The following is a 25103-nucleotide window of genomic DNA, read 5'->3' on the forward strand; positions in this document are numbered from 1 at the left end:
TCAAAAGACATTTTACACCGATTTATTTTTAAAAATTATTTAAATGTATAAAATAAAGTAAAGCGCAGAAAAGAAAAAAATGTAAAAAGGCGAAGGGGGATAAGAATACAACAGAAGGAAGAATTTGTCAGGAGCCAATGAGCCACATTGGATGCTAATTTTCGTAGAGACTTCCCTGATAGTGGCAACCAAGACAATGGTGACTCCTGAGCTACTCTTGCGACAGCCTCTCTGACCATTTTTAGTATCTCATCCAACTCATTCCCAAATCAGCAAGCTGAACTTGCAGGTACAGTTCATGGGCAGGAGGGGGTGGATCTTGGCAGCAGCAGTGCATGATGCTGGAATCCTACTCCCATTTCCTGGCCTGAACCCTCCCCTGTCTATACAGGCAACAGAATGGAGGGGGGGGGGTTGGTTGGTTAAGTTCTGAGGCAATAGAATAGCATAAAATTGTGTAATGCTCCATGCATCTAGGAAGTGTGCTGTTCTAGACCAATGGTCCTTGGTGTGTGTGCACACATGTGCGCGTCCACACGTGCATGTATATTTTAAAAAGTATCATCATGTGCTACCTTCAGTTTCAAGTGGTACAGTCCAGCCTACTGCTTCAGGAGGTCTATCATCTCAGCCTCCTCTAGACCAGGCCAAAGAAAGAAATACAACGTCCTACACAGGAAAGACAGGCAACCCATTCAGCCACACATGCACTTGCACCTTTGTTCCTCTCACAGAATAACTGATAGACACAAGGCTTTAATGTTCAGCTGATGTTCCTTTGTAGTTCTCAGTTCTTCAAAACAGAGGTACAGATTCAAGATATACCAGCATTAGGTTCATTCCAAGGTTTCCATTTTGCACACCTCAAATATGATGCTCCCATGCCAATTATATTATTTCCTTCCAAATATATCTACAAGTAGGTGGTGGGTGGTTTTGCACCCCAAAAATCTTGGAGCCAACCCAGCTTCAACACAGTAACCACCAGAAGTCACAGACTTTCTACATGAAAAACACTGTTATGAAAGAATAAAACAAAATACTGCATGTGAATTTGATTGGCTGTTCAAGAAAAACTTGCTGCCTGCCTGGAGTGATGTAATCAAAGGAGGCCCACCATATCGGGCAAAATGCACAAATCCATGTTCTGGTGCTGTTTCTTGCCAGGTAGGCTGACCATGCAGACTGACAGCATGTCTTAGATTTGCCCTGACACACCTTGTCTAAAAATTGACACGGTGCTGTCCACATCTAAATCATCACAGAAATTTGAGAGCATCATCTTTCCCTCCCACATAATTATTAGTATCTTCAGCAGCAGTCTTGCTCAAGATGCCTCTCCCTTTTTGCATCTATGTGTCTCCACTTCACTGGTAAGTGTGCAGCGGAGAAAGAAGATTGGGTGGGCCGGGTGCAGAATACAGTACTAGAGAAAAAATTATGAATTTTTCCCAATCTGAGCCACATTTCCCAGTGTGAACCACATTTCCAGAAAAATAATGACTTTTTCCCAGTTTGAACTGCATTGATCGATGGGCTTGGACTCCCGATAAAATTAACTGTGCAATGCAGACTCCGTTTTTGTGACTTGTATGGGATGATTTTCATTACATGATGTGCTGCACATGGGATTGGTCCATCTTCTCCTGCACTGTCCAGGAGTTTTGACACCCCAATGAATGAACATCACCCCATCTGCATCTTTTTCTAGCTGTGGATGGCTGTGACAAAAGGAGGCAGAGCGCCCTCTTGTGGACACGAGAGTTCCCTTTCCATTCCCTTCTTGCTTTCAGTGCTGGCGGAAGAGGAAGAGACTCTGCAGGTTACAGTGGGCTGAATGTGATTTCCCTGCCATGTCGGAGTTGGCTTTGGAGGAGCTCTCTGCGATCACTGCTATTTACTGTGAGAAGGACGAATGCGAAGTGCTGCAAGTATCAGGTGATTGTTTTGCAGTGGCTTTAGTGCTGCTGGCTTGCTAAGCTTGCTTACTACCCCATGGAGTTTTACATAGACCTCCCTAATAGTGACAGATGTGCACTGAACAGCACAGCTACTTTGCTGCAAGGGAGAAGCCCATCTGAAAAGCAGGGGGATCCCATGCAGTCTTCATTGTTGGGAGGGGGGGGGGTTTCCTGTGGTTGTCAGATGGAAAAGGAAAAGCTGTGTGTGATTTGCCCAAGGCCACATCAGCAGCGCATCAGGCTTCTTGTTGAAGTCAGATTGGAATCCACAGGGCTGGATTTTATTTTGGCTGATGGCTTTACCCGTTAAATGATTTCTTCGTTTTCCCTTTTGAGTTGTTGCGCAGAGCTTTTATCGAGGGAGTCTGTGCTCTGTTTGTGATCTCTGAAAGCGCAAGGTGCTGTTGGAACTATCAGTGCCAGCTGGAGACTTTGGGTTCATAGGGCTTCAGTTTTCATGCCCCACACCAGAATTTGTACACTGCAGTTATAATGGAGTTCCTTTAACCCATTTCTGCCCAGCCCACAGGTGTACACATTTGATCCCTGTTGTGTATAAGCAACATCAGGCAAAAATGGTTTGAACATGTGCAGAGTATTGGGGTCTCTCCATTGGGTAATTCTGTACACTGTCATGGCTAGGAAGAGTGCCCCCCTCCACATGACAGGGCATAGGTGAATTTAGATAAATACAGGCAGCTACCTTCTGCTGAGTTAGATTATTGGTCCTTCTAGCTCAGTATTGTCTGACAGCAGCCCTCCAGGTTTCAGACTGGTCTTTCCTTGTCCAACCTAGAGGTGTCAGGAATTCTCAGGAACTTTGGCACGCAAAGCAGGAGCTATAGTCCTATCCCCTGAGGATGATCTTAAACATGACTCCCAATGGGCCCTGCCCAGACTCCCCAAGACCAAAATGTCTAGTGCCAGCCTATCCAAAGCACACAAAACACATTTTTTTTACTATCTGCCCCTTGTGGAATCACCCTGCCCATCTTTTCTACAATCTCACTGCTGTCACTCTTCCTTTTCTCCTCCTCTTGCTCTCATGATTCCTACCCCCTGCCATTTCCAAAATCAGGAAAAGGAAGGAACGAAAGGAGGAAATGGGGAGAAGTGTTGAGACTGGCATTGTAGAGTGCCTTCTCTCTCCCTTCCCCCATTCTTTCTACCTTTTGAAATGGCCGGTGGAGCAGGAAGTAGGAGGAAGAGGCTGGGTCCAGTTGACAACGGCTCCTCCTCCATCATTACTATCATGCTGTCCACTGCTGGATAATAGGCAGCCACTGTGAATCCACAGAGTGGGTTGGCCCTGATCACCAGCAAAGTTGAACCCCTTGACCAAGTTATTTATTTATTTATTTGTACCCTGCCTTTCTATCCCATGAGGACACTCAAGGCGGCTCACAATTAAAAACATTAAAAACATAATATACATATAAAAACATTAAAAACAATAAGACACAATAGAAGCCTGGATCCCAAATTAAAATACATTCAAAAAATGCCATGCCCCCTAGTGTCAGCATAAAAAGGCCTCCCTAAATAAAAAAGTCTTAAGCCCCCACCAAAAGGACTCTAAAGAAGGAGCTGTTCTCAATTCCAGGGAGAAAGAGTTCCACAAATGGGGAGCCACCACCGAGAAGGCCCTCTTTCTTACCGCCATCTCCCTCACCTCCGTTAGTGGCGGCACAGTCAAAAAGACCCCCTCTGATGACCTGAGAGGATGGGTCGGATTGTATGGAAGGAGGCCATCCCTCAAATACCGTGGACCCGAGCCGTATAGGGCTTTAAAAGTCAAAACTAGCAATTTGAATTCAGCCCGGAAACTGGCAGCCAGTGTAGCCGCCAAAGCAGTGGTCCGACTGAGTCGAACCGACGAGCCCCAGCAACCATACGGGCTGCCGCGTTCTGCACTAGTTGCAGTTCCCCACGTAGAGTGCGTTGCAGTAATCTAATCTGGATGTCACTAGGGCATGGGTCAGCATGGCCAGGTCTGAGCGACCCAGGTATGGTTGCAGCTGGCAAATCAGCCGAAGCTGAGCAAAGGCTCCCCTGGTCACCGCCGCTACCTGGGAATCCAGGAGCAGCTGCGGATCCAGGATCACCCCCAAGCTGCGGACCTGCTCCTTCAGAGGGAGTGCAACCCCATACAGAGCAAGTTATTGAATCCATGCATTTTTAGAGGAATACACATATGGGGGGGGGGAAGATTCAGGAATGGCAGTGGGCAGGAATGACATTCCTGTAAAATCGTGTGTATTTACATTTCTGTTCCTATATACCCCTTTGCTGGTGCAGAAGTGTCCTTAACAATAACTGTAGCATCATATAATTTGACCTTGATTGCACTGAAAAGCTAGCCAATGCCAAAGACAAAATATGCATCAAAATATGCACCTATTATGTGTACTCCCCTGTCCAAAGCAGTCCTGGATTGTCCCGGATCAATTAGGTAGTTCCGGTGTGTTATTTAAGGAGCAAGCACTTTCCGAGGCCATGAATCCAACCCAGAATGGCTCTGCTTTTATCTGAGGTGAGGCTAAAGTGTTTGAAAGCCTCCCCCCTCCCCACAATCCCTTTTTCCTTTCCCCCTCATCCTGTAGTAGCTTGTTCCTTTTATGTCAAGCAAAGCGAAATACCAGTTTCATACTGGATGATGTGTTTTCTCTCTGGCTTTTTTCTGTATTCCTACAGATAAATTAAACAATGTAAGTGTTCTATATATTTGTTTTCTACCTCCCAGCTCAAATGTCTCTAAACATGCAAAGTCTTCTCACTTAGCTCCCTCTCCTCTTGTAAGTGTTGCCCTTGTACCCTGCCTATCTGTCAACACCTGCTGGCAAGCGGAACCGAACATTCTCCTTTGCTGCCAGTAGCCTCTGAAGGTCCCATGGCTGCTTTGCGAGAGTTTGCCATTGGACTGCTAAACACCACTAATGCACATTAAATATGCATCCAGGATGTTGCCAAAAACACTTTAGCTGCTCCAGATTGCAGTGTGGATTTTTTTTTTTTAATCTGTCAGAACTTACTTTGTGTTGCGCAGTGGTTTTCAATTGCATTCCTGGGAACTCTGGGGTTTCTTAGAAGCCTGTCAGGCGTTCCTCAATGAGAAGATTGGTAAAGGCAGACGAGGTTCACTGAAACACAGTTTACGCATCATTACGGATCTCCCATTGTGATCTGCCGCCACAGGGGAGCGACCAGGGTGTTCTAAGGGCCAAACTAGATGATACATTTAGCCTGTCACGAGCGCTGAGGGGCTTAGCTTTCCTTTTACAAAAGGGGGCCATATCTGATTTTCTCCTCCACAGATTGGGACTGTATTGGGAATGTGGAAAGGGACTTTCACCCTACTCCCCTCAGCACACCCCAGTCTGAATCAGGCTCCTTCATGGCTGCTGTTTGACAAGGAAAAATGCTCCCATTGGTGGCAGTTGGAGCTTTCCCCACTGTTACATAGCAGCAAGGTTGGGAAATTCAGTTTGGGGTCAGGGCAGAAAGGTAGGGCTAAAGCCCCTCCCCCATACCTCTTACCGTGGTCCTGATATGGCTGCTATTTTTAAATGAAAAATCAAGCCCATCAGCATTAATGATAGCATAACTTACAGATGTATTATCTATTTTTGGTGGGCGAGAGTGAAGCCCAGCTGGACTGAGGAGCATCTGCATAAAATGAGGTTTGCTGGAGAGCATGGCCTTGAAACCTCTGCCAGATGCACAGGTTCCTTGTGAGAAAAATCAATGTGGAATGGGCTCCTTAAAATCAGGGTATTTGAAACTCACCTAACTAGATTAGTATGACAGTTTTATCCTGATATGCTTTCCCATACCAAAAAAAAAAGTTACCCTAAGTAACTAATTTCAATCTCTTATCGTTTGTCATTTTTCTCCTGTCAGTTTTCAAAAGTCCTGTATCTTTACTCTTTGCAGCTTTGACACAGAGCAGATTCTAATGGGTGTCACTTTCCTGTCACAAATTTTTTTTTTACCTTCTCTGATTGTAGGCAGCAAATTGTGATAGCTGAATGAATGACACTCATCAGAACCTGCTTGACTTGTGAACGGAAATTGCAAGGAATCTGAGATTTATGTTCTGTTTTTAAAGAATAAGTTTTCTAAGTTAGAAAGAAAAAGTGATAGTATGGTGTTTTTCTCCATGCTTTGGGGTATATGTACTTATTCCAATCAAATAGTTTTGATTTGTTCTGACACTGAATTTGGCCCTATTCTTGCAAATAGTTACATTTAAAAAACTTTTTAAAAATGCCCAGTGCGCTTTCTTTTCATTCCTGATCTGCTGTTCACACTGAAAGAAGAGATAAAGTGCCAAAGGAACAGAAATATGCTCACCTGTATTTGCTAACTTGTCTGCCATAGAAAGCCAAAATTAGAATTCTAGAACTTAACTATGAGCCTTTTGCAAAAAACAGCATTATGTACTCTTCTGTTCATAAAATAAACATGAAAAGTATAAAATCTGCCTCTTCCCAGTACTGAGGGTTGTCATCTTTTTTCTGCCAAGGTGTTTGGGTTTTTAACATGTATGTCTTTCTTAGCAGGGTGGTGCAGTGGATCAAATCAAATGTCTGTTCAGCAGGGTTGGAGCGGCAAGGCCCAATTGGAATCATTTTTTGTGGGGCCCTAACTTCACAGCCAGGGTTTGCAGAATCTTAACAATACAAATAAAATTTATTATATTGGGATTTATTTCCAAGTACATATGCATAGGCTTGAAGTACATAGTAAATATCTTTCATTCAGTGGAAATCAATGGGACTTGAAAGTACTTAATTTTAGCTAGATTGTACCCAAATAATATACCTGAGGTTGACAAGGTGTGCTCCCTAGGGGGAGAGGATGATTGTCCAGTAGCCCCTTGCTAGATAGATCTAGACCCTTGGCTAGATTGTAAATAACATTTATGCATTTTAAAACTAATCAAAACATAAACTGCTTTAATTATTAAAAGAGGAATTTACAAGATACAGTACATATAATTTAAAATTAGATTATTAGATCTAGAATTGTGTGTACAGTATAAATGAAGTTATACTTTAATTAGTAAGGCTTCCATGCACTTGACTGGGATTGCACTTTGAGAGTGCATGTAAGGCATTTTACCTCCAACACCAAGTGGAAATAGAACTGTGCCCCCTCATATTACAAATACAATTCACATTTTGGTCTTTTTCAGACCCTGACTTTGGGAGCATCTTTGTAGCATCTCAATTAGATGTGAATAATTTATGGGAGCACTTTCTGTTAAAATGCAAATGAGTGGAAGCAGTGCTCACCCACGTAGAGGGTGGGAAAAAGCCCAGGTGTCTTATCACCCAGGCACCCAAAACTGCATTTTTGGATTTGTGAAGGAGGTTGCCTGCTTGCTCCACTTCTAAAGAGAGAAACACTTTTTCATTTTAGGTCATTTCTCACTAGGACTTTGTGGCACCCCACAGAGTTGTGGTGTCCCACTGGAGTGAGAAAGCAATGACTTTATTCTGGGCTGGTGATAGCATTGCCAGAGAGCCAGGATGGTGTAGTGGTTTCGGAGGTTGACTCAGATGTGGAAGATCCAGGTTCAAAGCTTTCCTCAGCCACGAAGCTTCCTGGGTGACGTTGGGCCAGTCACTTTCTCTCAGCCTCACCTACCTCACAGGGTTGTTGTGAGGAAAAAAGGAGGGGAGCAGCCGTGTACAGTGCCCTGAGCTCTTTGGACAAAGGGCGGTATAAAAATGTGATAAATAAATAGCATTGCCAAGTGTCCTAGAAGGCAGAGCATGGGAAAGGACCTCAGGCGGCCTCCATATCAGGAGGGAGCTGGGCTTAAGAGAGGAGGAGATTTAAGGGAGAAAAGAGACAGGGAGGCAGAGAAAGAAGGACGTAAAGAGGAATGGGAAAAGGGGACAAGGAAAGTGACAGATGAAGAGCAAGCATGGACAAAAGAAAATCATTAGGGGGCAGCAAAGGAAAACCCAGAAGTGAGAGAAACTGACTGCAGAAGAAGGGCCACAGGATTGGACACTGAAGGAATACAAGAAGGAAAGGAGACAGAGGCAGACCAGGATGTGGGAGAGACAGAAGAAAGGGTGAGAGGCAAGGGAAGGAGAAGGAAACATCTCAGAGTTTGAGGGAAGGACAAAGGGCTCCTGTGCTATGTGGCTATGGATGTTCTTTGGAAAGGGGCTATTGGACAGCCAGCCTCTCGTGCTAGGGAGTTCACCCATTCAACCCTGGGGACCTTATACTTGGGTCCAAAAGATGCTGACCATGGCTAGCCCTACCCTAGGACAAAGAAACGCTCTGTGAAAGTCTCCAGTGAAGGAACTAGGAGAACTGCTAAGAACTGTGGGAAGGAGAATGAACTGTATTCAGTGTCCTAATCTGACTGCCAGCTAATTCCCCAATAAAAGGGATTGAGAACATCACCTTTTCTGCTTCTTAGTCTTTCATACCTCCTTTCCCCTTGAAATTCCAGCCCAACATGTCTTACCTAACACCTTATGAAATGGACTTGCTGTCTGCCCCCACCCCCCACCCCCACCCTGGGATAATGTGGAGCGGGCAGGGGTCTGAATAACTCAAAATGCTTTCTGCAACAGAACATACAATGTGTCTGGGATGTTATTTGTGTGTAAGGTTTGTTTCACCTCTCATTTATGGTTGTTTAGTAGCACTCTCTCCTTCTGTGCGTGTATACTTCTTTTGACATCTTTGGGCACCCGATTCACTGTTTTAGTAACAGTTTAGAGATGCTTAACCCTTGGTTCTCATTCAACAGAGAGCATGTGAAGCAACTGAGGAGGTGCATGTGTAGTTTTTGTAAAAGTTAAAATCCTGCTAATCAATTGCTTTGTACCATTGTCCATGCATTCTGCTACTGAATTAGGCTAGGGAATTCTGTTCACAGCACCTATTTGTACATATGATTCTCCAACCAGCTAAGGAAACCCCCATGGAAGGCTGCTGAGTCACGGATGGCTCTTAGGTAGATCATAGCAAATGAGTCTTGTGACCTGTTTAAACTGTGTGTGCTCTAGGACACATGTGAGATGCACACATGGGGGATTTGAACACATGTGTAGGGACCTAGGTGCATTGGCTCATGGCACATGTCAATGGGTTGGCATGGAATAAGCAAGAAAGAGACAAGGTAAGGGTGAAGAATACCTGATTAGCATAAGGCTCTTGGTTGAAGTTTCAGTGAAGTTGCTGAGGGCTTAAGGCACATTGCTTGTGACCGCAAATTGCCCTTTTTATTACCGAGTCAGGAAGCTTGAAGCATTTGATTAACTAATGTGTGTGTTCCTTATTCAGTAAATCACCACTGCATTGGGCCCTCTGTGGTCAGGACGGCAGTGTACTGGAAGGGGTTTAACTCTCTTCTCCTGCTAGGGTTCTGATCTGTACTGTTGAGCTCCATTGCTGCCATTTGCTCTGGGGGGGAAATAAAAGCTCCTATTGGTTAAATATTGCCTAGTAATTCAACCCTCCTGGAAAAGTAGCTCCTGAGAATAATGCTCAGGAGAGCATTTTCCAAGAGGTTGCTGTGTTGAACAGACTGACCTAAAGGGTCAGAGGAGTGGTCTTTACAGACCGAGGTTAAGAGAAGTGCTTCCATCTTCTGGCATGTAAGAATACAAGTTTTCCAAAGCGGAACAGTGACACGTTTAAAATGCAAAAGCTGTTTTATTGAAAAATGATGTGTGTGTGAATTTAAATAAGCTAATTAATGAAGGTCTGTTTTACTTTACCTGTCTGGTCCCAAAGATTAGTGTTGCCGATAGGATGACATAATTTACTTGTTAATCCACTTTCTCCCTTTCTCGTTTGCTCAGCGGTCTCCCCATAAAATATATATTTGTTCATCAAAACTTGGATTTCTTTCGGTAATTCTCAGAAATGCAGAGTGAGTGTGTGACATAGAACGTTCAGGTGGGAGAGGAGAAGGAGGAGGAGGAGGAGGAGGAGGAGACCTTTTGAGCTGATGTGGATCACAGGAGGCAATCTGAAGTGTGCCAATGCTAAATTTACCAATGAGAAGCTAGGGTGCAGCTGGGAGAAAGGGTGAGAAAGAGCTGGGTTCCAACTTATTAGCACAATAAATGTCAACAGAATGGTAATTGACTACATTCTATTTCAGATGGCACCTTTTGGGATAGTCAGGAAAATAGAAGGCCCCTTTATTGGCAATCAGGGTAGGAAGAGTTCTTGTAAGTCACCACCTTTAGCTGCAAGCACTCCTTCAGCGCTGGCCCATTATCATGTTCAACCAGAATTGTGAATATAACTTTGGAATGTAAAAGAAAAACTAAGATGCTGACGTGGTGTGCCAGTTTTGCATTGCAGATTAAGAAGCTCATGCTGTTATTAAACCCTTGCTGCAGAGATGTGGTGTTCTGCATGTTTGGTACCCTGCTAACTACCCTGCTAACTGGGTAAGAGGCACTTTTTCAAGTGGGTGCTCCTCTTTTATTTAGCAGGGGGAGAGTAACTGGCCCACCTCACCCCAGCACTGTCTGTTCTAGTGGCTGTCTGCTGGTATTCCTTTGCATCTTTTTAGATTGTGAGCCCTTTTGGGACAGGGAGCCATTAGATATTTGATTTTCTCTTTGTAAACCGCTTTGTGAACTTTTTGTTGAAAAGCGGTATATAAATACTGTTGTTGTTGTTGTTGTTGTTGTTGTTGTTTTTGTTTGTTTGTTAATGGTGTGGCCACCGCTTGGCAGGTTGCTTGAAAAGCTTCTGAATTCACACGCAACTCATTCTGCACTCTGCTGCAGCTGTACTGAATGTGGGTGTCGAAGAGAAAGAACAGTTGCGAAGTAATGGATAGATCTTCCTTGGTTTGCGTGCTGGCTGTATTACTGATGTACTTTGTGATCTAAATCTGTATTTATCTGTATTTGTTCCAGGACTTTTGTTTGTTTTTAATTACTACTACTACTACTACAGGTTGGGAGCCTGTGAAGAATCACAGGCAGTATGAACGATGAGGAAAATGTCCCCTCCACAATAAAGCACAATAGGGTTATAATACTCAAGATCAACACTGGAGCCATCATCCTTCAACCCTCCACTTATAGACCAATTAACCCATAATGGCCTTAATCATATGTCTTGCCATTGCAGCATATTGGGTTGGATCAAAAGCTACCTTTCTCTGATGGAAACAATCGTCCTGCATCAGAGAAGCTTTGGATCCGACATACTGCTTTGTGAAGATTGCCAAAGTGCCTTGAACCAGTTCTGATAAAGCTCAGAAGATGCTGGTGGTTTTCCGTATGGAGATCTTATTTGCAGTGCACAATGGGAAGACTGCAATGTTTGGTCTTCCATCCTGCTACTTGGCTCTCTGTTCTTTTCTTTTTGTCATTACCTTGCTTGCCTCTTAAGCTTTAATTTATTATGTCTTTATTTCTCAATATTTATCGGCCATCTTTCTACCACAATAAAGTTGTCAGCAGGGCAGCTTGCTGTTTCATTAAAGACAACTCAACCATTTTGAACAAAACAAACAATATAAAGCATAGCAACCAAACCTGACAAGCACAACCACACACCCAGAGCAACAAAAGTAAATTTAAATCTAAAACACAGCAGAGCAACTCATAGTCCAAGGGAGGCCAAATGAAATAGAAATGTCTTTACTGCTTACTTAAAGATGAATAGTGTAGGAACCAACCGGGCCTTATGGGGGAGCCATGCCGTTCACATAATTGGCACCAAATAAATGTTTTGCAGTCATTGGGCAAGTGGGACAGAGGGCTGCATGCAACAGCAGCTTTCTCTGGATCTGAAGAGGTCAGCCCACCTATTCAGTAACAATGCTGGCCCTATTATATGAATCTCTGGGCAAAAAATGGTCCAAGCAATTTTTCTAGAACAAGAAAAAGGATTGTATGTCATCTTTTCAGCGTAAATAGCCCACTGAATGCTCCATATTCTTTTTCATAAAGAACTCACCGTAGACAGTAATGCTGTAACGCTTTCTTCCAATTAGTCACAGCTTTCTTTTATAGCACAACGAAGAGTGCAGGATTATTGCTGCCTTGGTCATTAAAACTGAAATTCTTACCAGGGGAATAAGATGGTTTTATTCATCATGCTTGTGGCAGTACAAGGCATGGTGACCAGAACTGGTCATTCTGGTTTCCTGTGATTTTTATGAATGAGAAATATCATTCATAAAAATCACAGGAAACCAGAGTGACCAGTTATGGTCACCATGCCTTGTACTGGGCAATTATTCTGCAGTGATAGTTTATAGTTTTAGTTGAATGAACTTGAAATTAACTGGCAACATGAGATTAAGCAGGGAGCTAGAAAAAGCTTTGATCTTTATAGTCAAGGAAACACCCAAGAGAGTGCCTTGGAAAAGGCAGTCTGGGAAATGAATCCAGTGAATGGTCTGAGATTATCTGATGCTACAGCATTGCCAAAGCTCTGTAGGAGTAGACTTGATGGCAGACTTTTGCCAGCCTCATGTCAGCTGTTGTGTTATCTGGTGTGCTCCCTGGGGCATTTGGTGGGCCGCTGTGAGATACAGGAAGCTGGACTAGATGGGCCTATGGCCTGATCCAGTGGGGCTGTTCTTATGTTCTTAAGAGTGGGTACAAGTATCAAAAGTATAATGGAGCATGGAGACTTTGAATTATGTGGCTGAATATTTGAGAAGTGCCACATTCTGAGAGTTAGGCTGCAATCCTAACTGCGCCCTGGGCTGGCGCAAGTCCCTTGCAAACAAGTCCCTTGCAAACAGCCTGAGAGGACTGCAAACATGCCATATAGCATGTTTGCGCCTTCATGTGAGTTGGCTGGGCCAGTGCAGGAATGCGCTCTAGCCTGCAGGTGCCACATCCAGCCTCCGCCTAGACGGGGTGTGGTAGGTCTGCGCTTGGCTGGAGTGGAGGTGTGGGGAAAAAGGAGGCGGTCTGGGGCAGGGGTAGGGTGGGCAGCAGGCGTTCCCCTGGGCAGGCAGGGAGCGAGAGGTGGGGACAGGATCCAGCACTTATCCCGGGAGGTTCAGAGTGACTCCTGGCTGCTCTGTTTTGCTCGGATCTGTGCCACCTTGTTAGGTGGTAGACCCATTGAGGCCTCTGCGGCTCTCCCTGGGCTAAGGGGAATTTTTTCCCTTTGCCTCGGTCTGAGCCTTAGCCAGTCCCAAACTTTCACTGGCCTCCTGGCCTGCTTGTTCCAGTGCAAGTTAGGATTGCGCTACTGGTGTCATAGCTAACAGTGCAATCCTATGCATGTCTATTCAGATGTGAGACACAGTAAGTTTAATGGGACTTATAGCAAGGTAAGTGTTTATGAAATTTTAGCCACATGATAGAGTCTAAGCTGTAAATCTGGATTTCCCTGGGTTGAACCTCACCTTTTTCATGAACTCACCTTAGGTGGTCTGAGGCAAGCCACTCTCTTCCACACAAGGATGCAATATAGGGGATTATAATACTGACTTCCTTTACAGATTTGTTGTAAGATAATACATGTGGAGTGCTTTGCACAGTCAGAAAGTACTATACAAATGTTTATATATGTACTGAAAATGAAGCTAGACAAGATCTGTATTGAGGAAGAGTGTCTTTCAATGTGTTCCTTTCAATGTGTGTCAGTCAGGTGTGAATTTAGGGCTACATGTGTCGTGAAATCCTATATGTGTCTATTCAGAAGCGAGTCCCATTGAGACCAGTGAGATATACTCCCAGATAAAGGTGTATGTGCAATTGCAGTCCAATCCGGACAATAGTACTTAGACCCCAGTAGAATGGTAGACAGAACATAAGCACCTGTGTGTTTTATGAGGTTTCCATTGCCAAAAGTTTGGGCGCAACAAAACCTAACAAGAGATGAGGCAGGTCTAACAGAAATACTCAAGGCTGTCGGAACCATTTCAACTTGTGTCGCTCATTAAACAGGCTTTGTCTGCTGTTTCACAAAGGCCACTGAAGATTGCACAGCCGTGTCAGCTGTGGGGGGAGGGAATCAGACATAATTCTGTTACCTATCATGTGAAGAGAGGGTAAAACTTGGAAGATAGGGAAGAGACAAGGCACTTCAAAAGAACTCATCTGCAACTCAAGACTGCTCTGCTGCACTTTTCAAACCTGTCTCTCCCTCCCCTTGAATCAACTTGACATTTTAGCAACTTTTTGAAGAAATGGGGCGAAATGGTTGGAGCACATCAAAGAGATGATGCAACAAAGATCTGAAAAAGAGCGTGTTTCATCTTTGCACCCTAATTTTTCCCCCTCTTAGTGGAAGTGGATGAGATCTGTGTCCCTTTTTAATTCAGTGAGTAGATTCATTGTTTTATTGTAGCCATTCACCATCAGCAAACAGAGTGCAATGGAAATCATGTGCTGTAGGAAAATCTTCATTGCCTGCGATTATATGATTTGCAGATGAAAATAAATAAATTTCTATGTATAGAACATATTCCAGGTGTTCAAACCATTCCTTACACATTATCACAGTAATTCTTTAAGCAGTTTTGCAGAGTAGGGTTGACTTGCATAAGGTCATGTAAAGAGTTTGAGGCTGAGGTGATACCTCAGTTGGGGACTTCCAGGTTCTGTGTTCACCTACAATCCGTTTAGTTAAAATAGAAATAAACTTATGCGGAATACAGCAGCTTGGTCCTGCAGCATGTGATTTAAACTGGTTCATGTGCCACTTCCTTGAACATGTAACTGATAACAAAGAGCTGTTGGCTTTCAGTACATAACCTTGAAATTGTTGAACAGAACAAGTTCTGTCTAACTATTCGTAGCCACTCCATCTGGGAAGGGCTGAATTTAGTTTAAAATTCTGTTTTTACTTCTGATATGAAGTACATTACAGGTGGTGCCTTTCTATCTGCATTCCCAGACACCCCACAGATACAAAAAACGGATAACAAAACCTGCAGTTTTTAGAGCCCACCTGAGCTCTGAATCACAGAGTGGTTCAGAAGTCCACAGAGGCCACACATGTCCACCCATGGCCTCTGCAGGCTTCAAAATGCTTCCTAGAGGCAAAAAAGTCACTTCCTGTTTTTCATCAAAACTAGAAGTGACATTTTTATGTCCTTAAAAGACATTAGGAGGACCCTCTAGGGCTTCCCCAGCCCTTCTAATGCCTTTTAAAGACATGAAAATGTCACTTCCGGTTTTGAAAAAAAAAACCCAGAAGTGTCTTTTTTTGCCTTTAGGAGGCATTCCGAAGCCTGCAGAGGCCGCAGGCAGATGCATGTGGCCTCCACAGGCTTCAGAAAGCCCTTTGGAAGCAACCGGAATGCAGCTTTGGTTGCCTTCAGATGGGCCAGGTTAGGCCACGTCTGGTTCAACACGAGTCCAGCGGACCCATGTTGAGCCAGATCCACAGATGGAAAATCTGTGGATAAATATGAAGGGGGGGGGGCTGATTTTTTAATGTGCACCATAGTTAAGCGAACACTTGTGCATACATCAACACCATAATACCTTAGCACAGTGTTTCTAAAACAGTGGGTCGGGACCCACTAGGTGGGTTGTGAGCCAATTTCAGGTGGGTCCCCATTCATTTCAATATTTTTTTTTAGATGTTAGACCTGATGATGCTACCATGGTAAGTGACTGAGTTTGGGGAAATGTTACAGATCTGTATTTTTAACAAACTACTATATATATGCTTTTAACAATGTTAGCAAATGGGACTTACTCCTGGGTAAGTGTGTGCAGGATTGCAGCCTAGGATTGTTAAAAAATTTTCCTGCTTGATGATGGCCACAGTCCTGACCAACTTTCTAGCACTGAGGTAAGGGCAATGCAATTCTGAGATAAGGTAACAAACATAGCCTGACCTTGAGGAGGTCTCCATGACTGCCCCCCCCCCCAACTACAGGATGGAACATATGCCCCACTAGCATAGCTATGTCAGTGCTGGAAATTTGATTAGGATTGTGCCCAATGTCACTTCTGGTCATGACATCACTTCTGGTGGGTTCTGACAGATTCACATTCTAAAAAATGGATCCTGGTGCTAAATGTTTGAGAACCACTGCTTAGCATTTATATAATGGTCTCTTTTAGTGCAATGTGTTTCACATACGTTATCTCAGTCATCGTTTCAATAACCCTATCAGTATTATTGTCCCCCTATTGCAGATGGGAGGAGAATGCTGAAAGAGTGTGGCTTGCCTAATGAGGTCAAGTGATTTGGTGGCAGAGATGAGATTTTAACCAGGAATTCTTGCTTAACAAGGCTCACATCCCAGCCCAACATCATCTGTAAATTTTGTATTTGGGTATCATTTTTGAGTTAAAAATAAAAATTTGTACCAAGTGGCCACTAGTTGCATGAAAACTCACTGAAGCTGTTGTGACTATTTCAGCTGATGTTCAATTTTTTATACTTTTGGATGTTTTTCAGAGACGGAAGGAATCTCGTTTAGGATTCAGACCACAGTGAAAGGACCTTTAGGCAGAGATATATTGTTAAAACTGTTGTTTCATTTACCGATAAGTTACCCTTCAAGCCTGCCAAATATCTCTGTTAACTCTGAGCAGCTTACAAGGACACAGTGTATGACTGCAAGGGGGAGATTACTTGAGGAAGCAAAACGATATTGTTCACGGCCCATGGTACATGAGCTGATTCTCTGGATACAGCAGAATCTTCAGGATGTTGTTGAGCAAGCTGAAACTTCAGCCGGCAGTGGAAGCAGCAGCCTGTCAACCGAAGCGACTGGGGATGATGGTCTGTGGACTGTCCTTTTGCATTTAGATCACATGAGAGCGAAGGGAAAATATGTCAAAACTGTGAAAAAATGGTGTACGGATCTAAGGCTAACTGGAAGACTGATGTTCATGGGCAAGATGATTCTGATTCTTCTTCAAGGAGACCGAAGCAACATTAAGGTGCAAACATTATTCCACATTACCTGTTTTGGTGCTAGTTATGCAAAGAACCTGGATATGTACCTGAACCTGAATCTGAATATGTGTGTGTTCTCTCTCTCTCTCTCTCTCTTAACCCTTTGAAGCTGGCTGATAATTAGTTTTTTTTTAATTCTTTGACGCTTCTGTTTAGGAGTATGTAACATGGCTATGTAACATTGGATCAGCCACTAATTTTAGTGAGGGCCATATTTTGAATTGAGGAAGGGGCCAGTGAACTCCACCCACTGACTCATTCCCATGTGAACCCGGGGGCATAGGAAAGACCTCCTTTAATCCCCTCTTTTCTAGTTCTTATGCGCCTCAGCTGGTTTTTGCCATTTGTCTGTGTCGGTGGCATAGCTAAGACACCTGGCACCTGGGGGCACACCATTTTTTTAACACCCTTCATACCTTTGTTAACTCAAACACTCCCCAAGGTGTTAAACACACTCCCACCGTCTAGGCAGGAAGTGGTTTGAGGCACCGGGAGGTCACGTGTAGCCTCCCTGAGCCTCAGAATCCTGTTTTCCCCCATCTGGTCCACTGTCAGGGTATGGATTGGCATCCCCGCAAAGCATGGTACCTGGTGCAATATACTCCCTACCCCCTTAACTACGCCACTCATCTGTGTTTGTCTCTCACATGGGAGTGAACAACCGAGGTGCATTATGGCAGAAGTGTGTTAGAAACTCTGCTGCAATTCATACAGCAGGAATGCTTTTTCTTGCTTTCCGTTCAGGAGAAAGTAACTAAATTTGGGGCCTTCTGGATTAAGGATAAATGAGAGGTCAGCTGTAAAGTCCTGGGAGGGGAATTTGGCAACTGGTTGCCCTTCATCATTGTTGGAACAGAGGGAACAACATATGAAATGCTATCAAATGGAACAAAATATGTATATTCTCAATCCAGAGAGTTGTGGGAGCCACAGAAAGCAGAGACCTGCTGATAAACAATGTCTATTCATGTATAGGCTGTTACATGCCCTTTAAGGCAATGTGTGGGATTACTGATGCATAGAGGTGTTTGAAAATGGTGTTATTTACTCAGAAGTAAGCCCATCATGTTCAGTAAGACTTGGGCTGTAATCCTGTCTTACTCACCTGAAACAAACACCTCTATGCATTATTATAAATGTGTTGTTGTTTCCCCCCCCCCCCCGCAACAGCTTTCTCCACTGCCAGTGTAGCAAATTCATGTTTTCTCACAGGGATTAGTGCAGCGGTTCTCAAACTCTGAGGGAGAGCTTGAGCCGCTTTAAGTTCTTGCAGGGGTAGGGGGAAGGCAGCGGCGTGATCTGCAGGATCGCGCTGCTGCGGGTGCAGAGGGGGCTTTCCTTAGCAAGCCTTACCTCCTGCCAAGGTCCGGGCAATACAGGGAGCCCCATGGGGGGCTCTGCAGGGCTCCCTGCAGCATGGAAACATTGAAAAATGTGATCGCATAATAAGAATGTGAAGCCCAAGGGCCCATCTAGCACAGCTTCCTGTAACTCTCACAGTGACCCACCAGATGTTGCTGGGAGCACACAAGATACCAGTATCCTGTTGCCACTCCTTTGCATCTGGTATGCAGAGATAGCCTACCTCTAAAACTCAGAGGTTGCATACAGTCATAATGACTTGTAACCCACAATGGACTTTTCCTCCATAAATCGGTCTAATCTTGTTTTAAAGGCATCTAGGGCAGGTGCCATCACAACACCCTGTTGGAAGGCGTTTCACAGATTCATTACATGCTGGGTGAAGAAATTTCCTTTTGTCTGTTTTTACTCTCCCCCCCCCCCCCCAGCCAATTTTAGTAGATGTCCTCTGGATCTAATATTGTGTGAGAGGGAAAGAACTTCATTCTATCCATCCCGTGCATTATTTGATATGTATCAATAATGTCCCCCCTCAGGCACCTTCTTTCTGAACTGAAGGCCTCCCAAACATGGTCACCTTTCCTTGTAAGAGAGGTGCCCCAGCCCATTAATCATTCTGGTCACTCTCTACTGCACCTTTTTCAAGGTGAGATGTGGTGACCAGAACTGTATACAATACACCAGACATGGCCTCACCATTGATTTGTACAATGGCATAATAACATTGGCCATTTTATTCTCAGTCCCTTTTTATTAATGATCCTGTGATGGAATTGGCGTTCTTCATAGCAATTGCACACTGAGTCAGCATTTTCACTGAGCTGTCCACCACTTCCCCAAGATCTGAGCCTTCAGACAGCTCATTATGTATGTATGTAAAATGTTGGTTTCTTGTCCCAATGTGCATCACTTTACATTTCCTTAAATGGAAGTGCATCTGCCATTTCGCAGCCCATTCCCCCAATTTGAACAGATCATTCTGGACCTCTTCACAATCCTTTTTAGTCTTCACTACCCAGTGAAGGTGATGGGGGATATCTCATTGGATATGCTAATGTGTTTGCATGTAACCTGGTTTAACATTATGAAAATCAGATTAACTGGAGTGGAACTAATATAACAGAAGATGCAACCTTGCACTTCAGAGGATTGTGGACTGTGGCATTAATATATGAGCTGTTCCCAGTAGTGAGCATTGGAAGACTTGGGACAGCTTCACATTTTACGCAGCAAATATGATTGCGGCATGTATATTGTTGTTGCCTCTCCAGATGCATAACCCATGAACACCAATACATATACCTGGAAATGCAAACACAACACTAGTGTACATGCATTGATATTTCCCGCATGACATGAGGAACTGACATTAATAGAATAATTGAGAAGATCTGTTGATTTCAACAAATGATCAAGTGTTTAGGGGGAAAGGGTTGGAAGGTTTTGCCCTTTATTTACCGTTTTTCAGTGATAATCTTTAATCAGCTGGCTATTATGGATGATGCTCAATGTTCAGATGACTTCTTTGTAATTTAGGAATATCTGATTCTTCAGAAAACTAGCAAGGTGGACGTGGACTCAAGCGGAAAGAAGTGTAAGGAGAAAATGATTAGTGTGCTCTCTGAAACAAAAGCGCAGGCAGAACACAGAAGGTATAATTTGGTACTGTTTCAGCTAGAAAAAGCAGCTTTGAATTGATAATTACATTCTGACAGAAGTAGGCATATTCATGAAGTCTCTCTTGTACAACACAGGTTTCAGGCATTTGAAGTGAAAGAATATTCAACGCTGGATGAGCTACAAAACGAATTCAAGGCTGCAGGCCTCTCAGAACTATTCAGCGAGTTTGTGCTGGCTCGGTTAAAGTAATTTTGAAGCGAATGTTTGCGCCTGTGACAAAAACTGTCATTGAATGTATCGAATAGATACTGAGAGAGGGTAAAGTGAAAGGTTTGATGGGTGAACAGCTCTAAGACTTCTCTCTGGCAACATGTCAAAAAACAACAACCCATCTCTTTTGCAAGAAACAAAAGACAGTTCTCACATTCAGAACAAATGGTATTTTTGACTGCGTGCAGCGACAACTTCTGCCGGGAACTGCAGAGTTTTAACAGCTGATATTTAAGTCCCATAGGTCAGATGTGAAGGATGATGGAGAAGTCACCATTTTCTCTTGAGATCTGGATGGAACTGTTATCTCTAATTGTTCTGTAATTAAATTATATCTTAAAGAGATTCGTTCTCAGTGTGACATTTATGAGTCTGGCTATTTTGCTTGGAAAGCTTCATGAAACCATTTTCTTGTCCTGCTATATTTTTAAAAGGTAATATAGAGACGAAATATGTACTTTTTTTTCCTTTATAGCCTGCAATAAAGGCTATATGCCCCCTCAAATGCTCCCTTACCTTGAGGAGACCTCCATGACTGCTCCCTACCATAGGATGCAGCACATGCCGTATTGGCACAGCTGCATCAGCTGTGGAAAGTTGGATAGGATTGGGCCTTAATTTATTAATATCAAAGCTAGGAGATACAAATATCATTTAGCTTGCAATCCTATATACATTTACCTGGAGTAAGTCCCACTGAAATAAATGGGACTTAATTCTGTGCACACATGTATAAGATTGTGGTGTTTGATTTTAAGTGTTACTTGCAAGATATTTCAATTTGAGATTTAAAAAAAATGAAATCATGCTGCTGAGTTTGAACCCAGGCTGCTTTTCATCTGTGCTCATGTTTTCAGCTCCCACTATTATGGTTATGACTATTATTTTTTAATTTGTCTTTTCTTCTCCTGACAAACCTTCCGTTCTTGGTCTAGGATTATTTTTTTAATTTCATTTTTTATAATCTTACTTATAGGTCTAGAAAGATTAAAAAAAAACAACCAAAAAAACACAAAGCCTGGACCGAGAATCTTTGTGTCACACAAAACATCTAAGAGAATGCTCTGCAACCTTCTTAAAGTGAAAACAGATTTTTCCTGCTTTTGTCTCTTAGGTGGATTGCACCATAGAACTTCTCCATGTTATTGTGTATGTTGGTAAGGCAGTTATATGAGAAACAGTCACTGAGAATTGGGTGGTGTTCAACCTGGAAGTCCTCTCTGACTGGCTACACTGTTTCCAAGCAGCCATAATGATGGGATGGCTACTAGCTCATTGTATACACCACTAGGTTATAGCTACTACCACCCCTACCTGAAATCCTAGAGAACCACTGCCATTCAATGTAGATGGATCACTGGCCTGATTCAGTATTGGCCAGCTTCATATATAATCTTTTAAATATGAGTGTCTTTTAAAAAATATGTTTCACAATGTTCTCAGATTGCTGTCTGAATGAATAGATATAAAGCTACTGAATATGAGCCATGTAATTGATATAACTGGTCCAGAAATGTCCATTTTAACTAACAGGCTGAGATAATTCCTAGCCCTTCTGCCTAATATCCTTTAACTGGAAATGGTGGAGTTGAATTTGGGACCTTCTGTTTACAAGGCACGTACTCCATCACGGAGCTGTGCCCACACTTGCTTAATGAGATTCATTTGAACATGAAGTAGGTAGCAGCACGATTCCATGGTTGTGTTGGGAAGATAAACCCCAAATTATGAATATTCAGCAAATGCTTACATTTGCCATGCATCATTAGGAACGAGTTGTATGATCTCATCTCTGGTGCTGGTGCATATTCCTCCTGGTTTTAAACAAAGGGAAACTGATAACACTGTACCTATTGTTCACTAAGTAGGGATAGATTATAGTAGTATACATTGGATCAGGACTAGCATGAATGTAATGCTGCTGACAAAATCTGGGTTTTTAAAAGCTAAGTGGAAAGGCCGTTGGATCATAAACACATTTGGTGTGTTTTTTTGTGTGTCTGTGTAGGAAGTTCCGTACACTCCTGGAGTAAGCTAAATGAGTGTGGAGTATAAGAAGTGTAGGAAGCATTAAACAAGATATTTGAATAACAAACATTAATACTAGAGGCCATGATCCTGATCTAGAGCTGCTTGAAATTTTAAGTGCAAGGAACTTCTTGCCAATCAAGGGCCCAATCCTATCCAACTTTCCAGCACTGGTGCAACCTCAATGCAGCCCCGAGGTAAGGGAACAAATGTTCCCAGACCTTGAGGAAGCCTCTGTGACTGCAATCCCAACACAGGAAACAGTGCATACCCCATTGGCACAGCAGCACAGGCACTGGAAAATTGGATAGGATTGGGCCTCAAGTTCTCAAAGACGGATGATGTTTCCATCTTGGACAGAGATGACCACTCATTGAAATCCACCTTCTGTTCTGCAAGGAGCAACACAAGTGCTGGATGCAGGTCTCTTTTGCTTGCATAATGCTATTCTATATGCATAGGGTTCAATCTAGATGGTGGTTTTTGTCCGGAAACATCCATCTAGATGTGGATTGTGCTCAGGGAAGTACAGTGCATTCCCCCCCCCCCCCCACGGGATACAAAAACTCAACAGTTTGCAGTGTGGAAATACAGTGTGGTTGAATGGTTTTGGAGTTCATCAAGCTTTAATGAGTTAGTAATTTTTTTTAATGTTCTCAGTTTAGAAACATATGGTTGATGTCATTTTAATCCACACTTGCTCATTTAATGAGACAACAGTACAGTCTCTTTATAAACGTGTGTGGTAGACTTCCAGCTTTTCATCTACTGCGCTGTATTATTTTGAAACAGCTTTTCAACATCAAATTTCTATCTTGTGTTTTTCAGATGCGAACATCTGCATTTGTGACACATAAGAAACTGGAAAAAAAAACCCCAAAATGCATAAGAACATTTAAAGGAAAGGAGAACTTGTGCATGAAATGTTCAAGAGGACATGATCAGGGTTTATTGTAAAAATTACAGGGAACGTGAGGAAGCCTACCTTTGTTGCATGGGGGGAAGCTCTGAAGCACTTAGTGATTACATCATCACCAAGCTCTGAAGATGACATAATCTTTGACATAAAGGCAGCTGCATGGGGCTCTGAGTGGGGCTGCATGGCTACCCACCTTAGGGCCCAATCCTATCCAATTTTCCAGGGCTGGTGCAGCAGTGCCAATGGGGCATGCACTGCAACCTTTGGTGGGGAGGCAATCCCAGAGGCCTCCTCAAGGTAAGGAAACATTTGCTCCCTTACCTCCGGGCTGCATTGCGGCTGCACTAGCGCAGAAAAATTGGATAGGATTGGGCTGTTAAAGGGAATAGTGGGCATGATACTTCTGTTGCATCAGGCTAACAGCCCAGTGCTAACTAAGGGCCTAATCCTATCCAACTTTCCAGCACCAGTGCAGCCACAATGCAGCCCTGAGATAAGGGAACAAAGGTTTCTTTACCTTGAGGAGGCCTCTGTGGTGGTGACTGCCTCCCCACCACAGGATGCAGTGCATGCCTCATTGGCACTGTTGCACTGGCACTCTGGAAGGATTGGATTGGACCCTACACTGGAAGGGTAGGATTGGACCCTAAATCTCCCCCTACTGATGTAGGTGTGCCAATGGAATATGTACTGTATTCTGTAGGGGTGCAGTCTGGAGGTCTCCTCAAGGCAAAGTAAGGGGAGTTTCGTTCCCTTACCCCTCAGGGCAAGCGCCTGCTGCCTCAATGGATCTCTTTGGATCAGCACCAGTTATTTTGCTGTTGCCAGTCTGAGGAGAGGGAAGCAAAGGGGAGAGGGAATGGCATTAGGATCTGGCACAGGCCAGTCCTGTGGGATGCATTCCTGTTCCATCTCCTGCCTGCCTCCTCCCCACCCAGGAACTCCCCTGTTCCTCCCCTAGCCCACCCTGTTCTGCCCATCCCTTACTCTCACTGCTAGCTTATCTTCACCGCCAGAGGGAGCCAGCAGCTGCAGCAGACCTCTGGCACCACCATTGGTGATGGCAGCTCCAAAATGACAAGCAGCAGCCCATACAGTATCACACTTTATGACCATTTACAAGCATAGAACTGCATCCTGCCATCATAAATGGAAGTGCAGCCCTACATTGGACTGGCCTGCAGGGTAGTGCTTCTAAACTCTTTGCTATATGGGGCACATTTATTTTCCTGGCTTAAATGAGGGAGTGCACTTCATTTTTATACTAAATATTTATTTGGTCTCTTATCCCTCCATCTGTCTCGTGGTTTGAGAGAACCTAAAGAAGATGAACATGTCCAGAGGGGCTAAACTGGTGCTTTCAAAAGACATCACTTCCAAAGAGTATCATTAGGATGCTCTCCGTGAGGTTTACTGCGATAGTGGGTGAGCTGCTCTCTGTCACATCTGATTGTTCAGCTTGTCTAAAGAACTTGCCTTACCTTCTTGATGTTGCTGAATGATGCCTCTGTGCAAGTCAACCTGTGATAGAAATAAATATGCTGGATAGATTAGACTGAGGCTGCAATCCTATACACACTTCCCTGGAAGTAAGCCCCACTGAATACAATAGGGCTTACTTCTGAGTAAGCATAGAATTGTACTGTGAGACACACAGCCAGGCAGAACACAGAAAGGAAGTATTGCTTATCATGGCAGACTTTCACCACTTTTCTTGGCATACCCTTTTGAGAATCATGTGGTACAGGCCTACAGTTTATTTGCTTCAGTTAAATGCTGCATTAACTTCATAGTGATAGTGAGTGCCAACATGATGCCTGAATAGCCTTATCATTGTTTTTCTGAATCACTAGCCATGCGAAGCTAAGTCTGTTCAGAAGCTGTCAGCCCAATCTCTGGCTACTTGTGGTGGCTCCAACTAGTGAATTCAGCATTTGGTGGCAGCTGGACAGACTAAAGCAATAAGACTAGGCAACAAACCTCTGCAGTTCTTGCAACAAACATTCTTAAGAAGCTTGTACTGACTGGCCCTCATGGTAATTCCT

The 25103-nt window shown here is 43.6% G+C and overlaps 1 protein-coding gene across 1 annotated transcript; it reads left to right on the forward strand.

The window, feature by feature from the left end:
* Positions 1-1810: 1810 nt before the first annotated feature.
* RWDD3 (RWD domain containing 3) lies at positions 1811-20454 on the forward strand. Its single transcript, XM_066625610.1, has 4 exons — positions 1811-1938; positions 16356-16843; positions 19758-19873; positions 19976-20454. Exons 1-4 carry the CDS (start codon positions 1854-1856, stop codon positions 20088-20090), a joined length of 804 nt encoding a protein of 267 aa, XP_066481707.1. The 5' UTR covers positions 1811-1853; the 3' UTR covers positions 20091-20454.
* Positions 20455-25103: the final 4649 nt, after the last annotated feature.

This window comes from Tiliqua scincoides, chromosome 4, assembly GCF_035046505.1.
Source record: "Tiliqua scincoides isolate rTilSci1 chromosome 4, rTilSci1.hap2, whole genome shotgun sequence".
In the NCBI taxonomy this organism is placed as follows: Eukaryota; Metazoa; Chordata; class Lepidosauria; order Squamata; family Scincidae; genus Tiliqua; species Tiliqua scincoides.